We start from the raw sequence: 10,129 nt of genomic DNA, 5'->3' as shown, positions 1-10,129 counted from the left end.
ATGGTGTTTCCTTAAAAAACTGAAAATAGAAGTACCATTTGACCCAGAAATTCCATTACTAGGACTATATCCTAAAGAGTTGAGAGATAGTGCATGAACAGAAATATGTACACTTATGTTCATTGCGGCACAATTCACTATAGCAAAGAGATGGAAACAACCTAAATGCTCATTAACAAATGATTGGATTACCAAATTATGGTACATGCACACAATGGAGTACTATGCTACATTAAAGAACAGTGATGAATACACGAATCATCTCACAATGTGGATGGACCTGGAGGACATTATGCCGAGTGAAATAAGTCAATCAAAGAAAGACAAGTACATTATGAACCCATTACAGTAAAAAGAAAAAGAAGGGTTTGCTTGGGAAAGGGAACTCACTTTGTAGGTCACCGGGATGGGGAAAGAAGAGGAGGGATTAATTTGGGGCTAATTGGGGTCCACACATTGACATGGGTAAGGGGAGGGATATACAGAAAGGGTCTGTGACCAACATGATAACATTAGGAAATGGGAGGACACCTAATTGTGCACATAAGTGATAGACGAAAGATGCTAATACCAACCAATGTGTCCATAATACTGCATTGCCATTAACACCAAACACCAAGCTACAGATAAACACCTAAACACCCAAGAGGATCAGATGGGGGTCAGTGAATGGAAGTATACTCTAGACCAATGATAGATTCAGTGGAGTCTAATCTTGCACAGACACCAGTGATACAAAATACCTGCAATCCTTACAGAAACAACAGAAGACAGACACAGAGTAATCTGTCACAGACATCTAGACACTATGGGAGAGAGATCCAATAGATCTACTGTCTCAGAACTGTAGTATTGAGTGACACCAGACTCAATTGGCACAACAAAATACATAAAAGCCTTGCTCCACATCCTACATTGGTGTGTAGCAACTGAGGTCTTAAACGCTTACAAGCGGCCATCTAAGATGCAGCTAATGGTCTCCTAGTGTTGGAAGCGAAGAAGAGTTCAAGAAAACAGGGGCATTTGGAAAAACCAGCTCAAGGACACAATGGCCCTTGAGATCAGAACTACATGGTGCCTGGCTCCAAATGCCAACCACTCAGGAAAGGATAAAATCTAGAGATCCAGGATAGAGTGAGAGGTAAAACGTGGAACAAAATCCAAAAACACAGTGATGACCAGAATTACTGGTCAGATGGAGTCTGATGAGACCCCCAATACTATGGACCTGGAATACATTCTGTGCCTGGAATAAAACTCACTCCCAGGGGCTGATGCTCAGCCAATAGTTAACAAGACGTACATGCAGATGACTCAACCCAGGATGACACATCCACATACTCTATGGTAATACATCACTTACAGCAATAAACCATGGGGCACCAGAAGACCAACTTTCAAATTGAGGAAATGCAGGACAAATAGAAGTGCATAAATATGAGGGGCACAGGGGGAGGGTTACTTGGCAGGGAGGGGAGGAGACTGGGTTAGGTTTGGGCATGGTAAATGGGGAGTGAAACTAAATGTGCACATAACGTTGAATGTAAAATAAGCTCTTAAAATAATTTTTAAAAAATAATAATAATACTCCACAACCAAATAGGATTCATATCTGGTATACCAGGATGGTTCAACATTAGAAAAACAATCAATTTAATCCATTACATAAATAAAGTAAAATAAAAGAACCACATGGTCGTATTAATCAATATAGAAAATAATTTGATAAAATCCAATACCCATTCTTGATAAAAACCCTGAGAAAAATAGGAATAGAAGCAAAATTCCTTAACATAATTAAAGGCTCATATGCAAAACCAATGGCCAATATTATTCACAAGGGAGAGGAATAGAAAGCATCTCTCTTGCAAATGGAAAGCAAACTATGATGCCCTCTTTCACCACTACTATTCAACATCATATTGGAATACTTAGGCAGGGCAATAAGGCAAGAAAGGGAAATAAAATGCATCCACATTGGTAAGGAAGAAATGAAACTATCCCTATTTGCAGATCATGTACTCCTATACAAGGAGCTCTGGTGGTGCTGTGGGTAAAGCACTAGGCTGCTAACCAAAATGTCGGTTGTTTGAACTCAGCCACTGCTCCATGAAAGAAAGATGAAGCAATCTGCTTCCATGAAGATATACTGCCTTGGAAATTCTATAGGGTAGTTCAGCACTGTCCTATAGGGTCGGAATGAGTCAGAATTGACTTGACTACAGTGGGTTTTATGATCCTATACATAGAAATCACAAAGACTCAGCAAGAAAATGACTGAAACTAATTGAAAGATTCCACAAAGAGGCAAGGTCCAAGACCAACATACAAAAGCCAGCCAAATTCCTCTGCATAAAAAAAAAAAAAAAAAAAAAACCTCTGGAAAGCAAATAAGACAAATAAGAGAAACAATACAATTTACAATGGTTATAAAAAATATAAAATATTTAGGATTGAATATAACAAGAGATACAAAAGACCTATACAAAGAAAACTACAAACAATGCTATAAGATACTAAAGAAGACTTACATAAATAGAAGAACATACCATGCTCATAAATAAGACTGAATATTGTGAAAATGTCAGTACTATCCAAAGCAATCTATAGACATAAAGCAATCCTGTTCCAGATTCCATCAACATTCTTTATGGAGATGGAAAAAAAAAATCATTAATTTTATATGGAGAAAGGCACTCTGGTGAGGTAGTGGTTAAGGCATTTGGCTGCTGCTAACCAAAATGTCAGCAGTTTGAACCTACTAACTACTCTGTGAAAGAAAGATGAGGCAGTCTGCTTCCATAAAGATTTACAACCTTGGAAACGCAATGAGGGTCACTATGAGTCAGAAATGATCTGATGACAGTGAGCTTTGAGTTTTAATTTTATATGGAAAGGAAAGAGACCTCAAATAAGCAAAGCACTATTGAAAAGGAAGAACTTACTCCACAGTCAAGGTAGTCAAAACAGCCTGGTACTGGTACAATAGGAGACACATAGACCAGTGGAACAGAATTGAGAACCCAGAAGTAGATCCATCCACCTATGAACAGCTGACCTTTTAAAAAGGGCTGAAACGCATTAAATCAGGAAATGATAGTCTCTTTAACAGACAGTACTGGCAAAACTAGATATCCATTTTCAGATAAATGAAATAATATCCATACCTCACATCATATACAAAAACAAACTCAAGATGGATCAAAAACTTAAATGTAAAACCTAACACTATAAAAATCATCAAAGTAAAAATAGGGACAAATTTTGGAGCCCTAAATTATGGCATAGCAGCTCTGGTAGTGTAATGCTTAAGGCACTTGACTGCTAACCAGAAGGCTGGTGGTTCAAACCCACCAGCCACTCCTCGGAAGGAAGATTGGGCAATCCACTTCTGTAGTGATATTGCCTCGGAAACCCAAGGAGGGGTCGCTATGAGTCAGGTCCGACCTGATGGCACATAACAACAGCAACAACAAATTATGGCATAGATTATCACACATAACCAAAAATGCACAAAAAATGGAAGATAAAAGATACAAGTGGGACCGCCTAAAAATTAAATTCTTATATGCATCAAAAGTCTTCTTGAATAGAGTACAAAGAAAACCTACAGATTGGGGAAAAAAATATCTGAGAAAAGACTTATCTCTAAAATTTATAGAAAACTTAAATAACTCAACAACAAAAAACAAAGAATCCAATTAAAAATGGAGAGCAGACATGAACAGAAACTTCACCAAAGAAAATATCAAGCCAATCAACAGGCACATCAAAAAATTCTCACAAAAATTATTCATTGTTTTTGCTGTTGTTATGTGCCATCGAGTTGGACCCAACTCATAGCAACCCTTCCTTGGATTTCTGAGGTGGTATCACTACAGAGATAGATTGCCCAACCCTTCTTCCGAGGAATGGGTGGTTGGCTTGAGCCACCAACCTTCTGGTTAGCAGTCACATGCCTTAGGCACTATGCTACCAGAGCTCCTACATTATCCATTAGAGAGAAGCAAATAAAATAATGAGATATCATTTCACCACAGCAATAATAGCAAAGTTCAACAAGACAGAAAACAACAAATGCTGGTGAGGTTATAGAGACTGCAACTCATATAGATTGCTAGTGGGACTTTAAAATTGTATGACCATTGTGGAAAATGGTATGGCTCATGCTTAAAATGTTGAAAATAGAAATACCATTTGATCCAGCAATGCCACTACTAGGTATATATTCTAAAAAAACTAAGAGCCATGACATGAACAGATATATGCACATCTGTGTTCATCACAGCACTATTCACAATAGCAAAGAGATGGAAACCGCCTAAGTGCCCATCAGTAGATGAATTGATAAACATACACACAATTGAATACTAGGCAACAATCTCAAACCACCTCATAATATTAATGAATTTGGAAGATATTATGCTGAGTAAAATAAGTCAATCACAAAAGGACAAATATTATATGAGTCCACTATTATAAAAAGTCAAGACAAGGTTTACACATTGAAAGAAACTTTCTTTTATGGTTACCAGGGATAGGAGGGGAGGCTTGGGGAAATTACTAAGTAAGAGACATGTATTAATGTGGGTGAAGGGAAAGGCAATATACAAAAATTGGGTGACCAGAACAGTATCTCAAAGGAAAAGGAAGGCAGGGAGAGATACACAAGAGTTATGGACAACAAATGTAATTACTATTATATACACAATCCTGCATTATCAGTAACAACAAACATTAATCTGCAACTGGATATACAGGTATACAAGCAAGATAATCAGGTATGGGTAGGCAAATGGGACTATACCCACCACGATGTATAGGTTGACTCACTAAAAAAAAACTCACTGTGGTCGATTCGATTCCAACTCATAGCAACCCCTCCTTGAGTTTCCAAGGTGGTATCTCCATGGAAGTAGATTGCACAATCTTCTTTCCGAGGACTGGCTGGTATATATAAGTGGTGGTTGTTGTTGTTGTTATGTGCCGTCGAGTCAGCCCCGAGTCATAGAGACTCCTCCTTGGGTTTCCGAGGCAGTATCACTACGGAAGTAGAATGCCCAACTTTCCTTCTGAGAAGTGGCTGGTGGGTTTGAACCACCAGCCTTCTGGTTAGCAGTCAAGTGTCTTAGGCATTACACTACCAGAGCTCCTTATATATAGGTTAGGCAGTTGATATTTCTACATATATATTTGTATGTGCTGTGAAAATAATTATGTATATAATAGAGCTGACAGGGAGCAAAGTTTTGAAAACTTTTAGTTGTAATCAAACACCTTCAAGGAATGAGCCTCTGGGTCTTGGGGCTCAGGACTATAGTTTCAGAGGCAATCAAGATCAATTGACATAACTTAGTCCACAAAGGCTATGTTGTACATCCTAATTTGGCGAGTTGCGCCTGGGGTCTTAAAGGCTTATGAGCATCCATCTATGGTACAACTACTGTTCTCTTTTCACCATATAGAGTGGGAGAAAAATGTGGAACAAAACTCAAAATTATGAAGAGATCAGGCTTACTGGTCTGAGAGAGACTGGTAACCCCCCAGACAATGGCCCTCAGTCACCTTTCAAGTCTGGAAGTGAATTCAACCCTATGAGGTGAACAATAATGCCAGGGAGGTACATGTTCCTTAGAACAATCAACCATAAGAGATCAAAAGGGCAGCATTTACCCAGAGATAAATCTCAGAAGGCAGGAATAGATAGGAAAGAAGGAAAAAGGGCAGTGATAACCACAGAGTGGAAACAGGAAGAGTGCTGTTCCATTGTAGGGATTGCAATCAATATCACACACATAAAAAAAATATGTGTTTGAAATGTTTAACAGAAGGCCAATTTGCTCTATTAACTTTCTCCAAAACGAAAATAATTTAATTAATTAATTAATTAATTAAACTCAACTTAGAGAAAGGAGTAGTTGATGATAGAAAGGCATTGTGGTCCAGTTAGATGAATCTCATTCCATCTCACAAGAGGCAAGTCTACATTTTAGCAAAAGCTTTTTGATGTAGGTCTAAAGCAGAGATATTTAAGAAAACTGTTATTGTCATGAGCAGCTACAAGTTATGATTAAGCCAGAGCTTCCCAAGAACTTTCAGAAAGATGAACTAGGGACTTCTCTAGAAGTGGAGAACATTGTTCCTCCTTAACATTTGCAGGTACATTCTTCTTTATGCTAGCCCCATAAGTTTTCAATTTCATAGAGTTTGTTAAAAACAGAAAAATTGACTTATTTAAGAACTGACTTTTACACAGCCAATAAGACACAGAGCCAGGACTGGAATTGTTTGCCCCTAAATTGCTGGGTAAATTGTCTATTTCAAAGGATGCACTTTATAATTATTCATCTCAGTTATGTCAGTGTAATTCCTGGACATAGCTTAGAAAGCATATATTACAAGGAAATTAAAGCACTTTTTTTGTTTTGTTTTTAATCTAATTGATACTGAATAATAGGGGAGATGGGGAGCTCTGGTAGCGTAGTGCCTAAGGCACTTGACTGCTAACCAGAAGGTGGGCGGTTCAAACCCACCAGCCACTCCTCGGGAAAGAAGATGGGGGCAATCTACTTCCGTAGTGATACTGCCTCGGAAACCCAAGGAGGGGTCGCTATGAGTCGGGTCCGACTCAACGGCTCATAACAATAACAATAAGAATAGGGGTAATGAGGGTATACCTCTGAGATGTTGATTGAGATGGTGAAGAACATGTAGTGAAAAACCAATTATGTGAATTCCTGGAACAGATGAAAAGCAGTTAGAAGGGAGCTATTCATAGTATCTAACAGAGCAAACTTCTAACTAAACCTCAAAAAAAGCTCTGATTAGATACCTCCAAGGAATCTTTTTATTTATCCCTATATTTTAATATATATTGATAAGAATGACTTACCATAGTTAGCATATAACTTTAAGATTTATCTAAGATTAAGTAGCATAACTAATTTACCTCTTATTTAAAAAAAAAAACTGGCATCAAAATCATCCTAGAAAAAAAAAATCTGCTTCCCTTTTCTATTACACCTCTAGAAAAAGTGCATTTCATTATCACCTTTGGTTTCAGGGTTACAACAATGATACCCTATCATGATGCTGTATTCATGCCTGAAAGTTCTCTATTAGAAGACCATTTAAGCTTCATATCAGGATCAAAAATTATCCATGTGTATGCAAAGCCATTTATCAATAAAATAAATTTCAAGCATTGATAGCTTTCGAAATGGAACAATATCCATTCTGTGTGACTTAATCAGTTGAAACCTTATGCTGTTTTCATCTTTTAGGTGTAGCAACACTTGAAGGACCAATGTATGCTGTTGGTGGTCATGATGGATGGAGTTATCTAAATACTGTAGAAAGATGGGATCCTGAGGGACATCAGTGGAATTACGTGGCTAGTATGTCAACCCCTAGAAGTACAGTTGGTGTTGCTGCTTTAAGTAACAAGTGAGTAAACCCTAAAATGCATGTTTTTTGCTCCCAGAGTACGTGGTGCAATATTTCAGTGATGTGATCCATCAAACAATAAAGCATTCTGATGGCCAGGACATTGTAGTTATCACTAATGAAGTACCTTTCATGAAACCCTCTTCTCAATAATGGTGGAATATACTTGTCTAAAATAAACATTTGATTAAACATTTTGTATGCTCTTTCTACTCAAAGTGTGGTCCTGGGGTCAGCAGCATTGGTATCACCTGAGAACTATGTAGAAAGACAGTAACATGCCACCTTGAATCAAAACCTTCATTTTAATAAATCATGGAGTGATTTGTATGTACATTAAAGTATGCAAACACTTTTCTAGGCCAACCAATTCCAATATTACCCTCAAAAATGTACTAAATTTTTACAATATTTTATTCTTAACTTATCAAAACTTTAGTCTGTCTTTTAGATACCACCTTGGAAACCCAAGGAGGGGTTGCTATGAGTTGGAGTCGACTGGATGGTAGTGTTTTTTTTTTGTTTGTTTGTTTGTTTTGTAATAATGCTAGTCATTCTATTCTTGAGCACACCTTCTCCTGGGTGTTCAATTACAAAATTCTAACTAGGCCTGCCCTTTCTGAATCTTGACCTTTTCCTAGATGCTTGCCTATGAAAGCAAGCTAATATGCTAAACTTTGATGATGTTAGAGGATGCCAGAGCTTGAATTGTTACTTCTTCCAGAAAATTGTGTGCATTCCAACAGGGGATCTATGGAGACAATGGCCAGAATACAGAAGGACTTGAATGATGAGAATTTCAGACACCCTCATGGGTCAGTGGCAGGAGATATCTTTGTGTGTCTGTACTGATGAAATGGGCTCAGTACAAATGTCAGCACAGATTGTTTTTGGCACTGTGCTAAGGAATAGAAAATGATAAGAGGAGACCCAGTCTTAAAATTTCTTAAAGCTTAAAATGCTCCTACATCTGATTGTCACTGTCCTGACCTGAGGGTGTCATATAGTTCAGTACCTTCTATATTACTGAACACATTGAAATAACGACATTTGACTCATTTAAATTTGTTTTGCTGAGTTCTGTTATTCAAACTATGCATGAAGGCCAGTTATAGACATATAGTTTAATATTTATTAATGCAAGATTAAATTTAAGTTAAATGTAAAGTTCTGGTTATCAAACATTTTGGCATCTTGAAGTTTGTAGGAGAAGTGTCATAGCTAATATTTGTTCTTAGGAAAAATCTTGTTTCTAAGTTCTCCTATTTCCTTATTTTTAAATCAAGTTAATGGCTTCTTAGTGATAAACACTCTTTTGATAAATCATGTTGTTCATAAAAATAACAGGGATGGAGATCCTGCATAGAGAGGGAGAACAATGTGGAACAAAACTCAAAGTCACAAAAAAGACTAGGTTACTAGTCTGATAGATCTGGGTAAGATCCCCCAGACTATGGCCCATAGTTCCTTCAGGTCTGGAATTGAGCTCAATCCTGTGGTTTCCAATCAAACAATAGACAGGCATATAGGGTGAACATTTACATCAGGTAGATACACTCCTTAGAACAATCAATCATGAGAAAACAGAAGGGCAGTATTTACACAGGGAGATAGCACAGGGGTCAGGATTGCATAAGAATGAAGGACATAAGGAAGAGGTAACTGCAGGGAGGAGGTGGGAAGGGAGCTGTTGAATTGTGCAGAATTGCAGTCTATGTCATGAAATAAAATGTGTATAAACTACTGTATGGAAAGTGAATTTGCTCTGTAAACTTTCACCCAAATCACAATAAAAGTTTGAAGGGAGGGTGGAGGGGAAGCACACTAATGCTGGGCAAGTTGTCCTAGCTAAAATTGTAAGAAAGGTAAAGCTGGTGTTCAGAACTTTCTTCCTGACCCTTTTGATATCTCTCTCCTTCCGTGTACTTCATTTTCAATGGGATAGAAGTTACTTTGACAAAAATGATGGCAGAGGGGAGTTTGGAGTAGGGGAGATCTTAACAGATTCCCTGTGTTAACCATTAACAAACTCACTCCTACTGCTACATATATACATATAGACCATATAATTAAAAATTGGAATGCTTTGTGCATAGTTCTCTCACTTCCATCCTACATATCAATTGGAAATGTTTCACTATCTACGTGTGTATATATATGTATATTTACATATATACATACATATGTCTTTCTTCTAGGTTATATGCTATTGGTGGACGTGATGGAAGTTCCTGCCTCAAATCAATGGAATGCTTTGACCCTCACACTAATAAATGGAGTCTGTGTGCTCCAATGTCCAAAAGACGTGGAGGTGTGGGAGTTGCAACATACAATGGATTCTTATACGTTGTAGGGGGTCATGATGCCCCTGCTTCCAATCATTGCTCCAGGCTTTCAGACTGTGTGGAACGGTAACATGTCTATTCATTTAATGCACGCATTTATTTATTTTCAGAAATGAGAAAGATTTTTAAACTACCAGAAAGTAGTCATCCAGATAAGGGTTAATCCTTTTGAAGGATTAATACTTTTTAAAATTGCACATTTACTCCTTGGCTCAATATATTTTGGAGAAATCTTTATAGATGAAGCACAAGAAATACATAAAAAAAATATATATCTTATTGCTTTATAGCCATACTATAAATTCATAAAATGAAACGGGATACAAGAATAAGCAAAT

At 37.4% G+C, this 10,129-nt stretch overlaps 1 protein-coding gene across 1 annotated transcript in view; it reads left to right on the top strand.

Annotated features, from left to right (window-relative positions):
- LOC103209672 (kelch-like protein 4) overlaps positions 1 to 9,861 on the top strand; it is a 145,028-nt gene extending 135,167 nt beyond the window's left edge. The window contains exons 10-11 of the mRNA XM_042782920.1: positions 7,284 to 7,446; positions 9,645 to 9,861. Of these exons, the coding sequence (XP_042638854.1) occupies positions 7,284 to 7,446; positions 9,645 to 9,861 (380 nt within the window). The remainder of the gene's footprint in view (positions 1 to 7,283; positions 7,447 to 9,644) is intronic.
- Positions 9,862 to 10,129: the final 268 nt, after the last annotated feature.

The sequence above is a fragment of the Orycteropus afer genome, unplaced genomic scaffold (assembly GCF_000298275.1).
Source record: "Orycteropus afer afer isolate SDZICR_OR568_19922 unplaced genomic scaffold, OryAfe1.0 scaffold00511, whole genome shotgun sequence".
NCBI classification, from domain to species: Eukaryota; Metazoa; Chordata; class Mammalia; order Tubulidentata; family Orycteropodidae; genus Orycteropus; species Orycteropus afer.
Note: the sequence above shows the minus strand (reverse complement) of the source record. Positions and strands in the feature narration are given on the sequence as shown.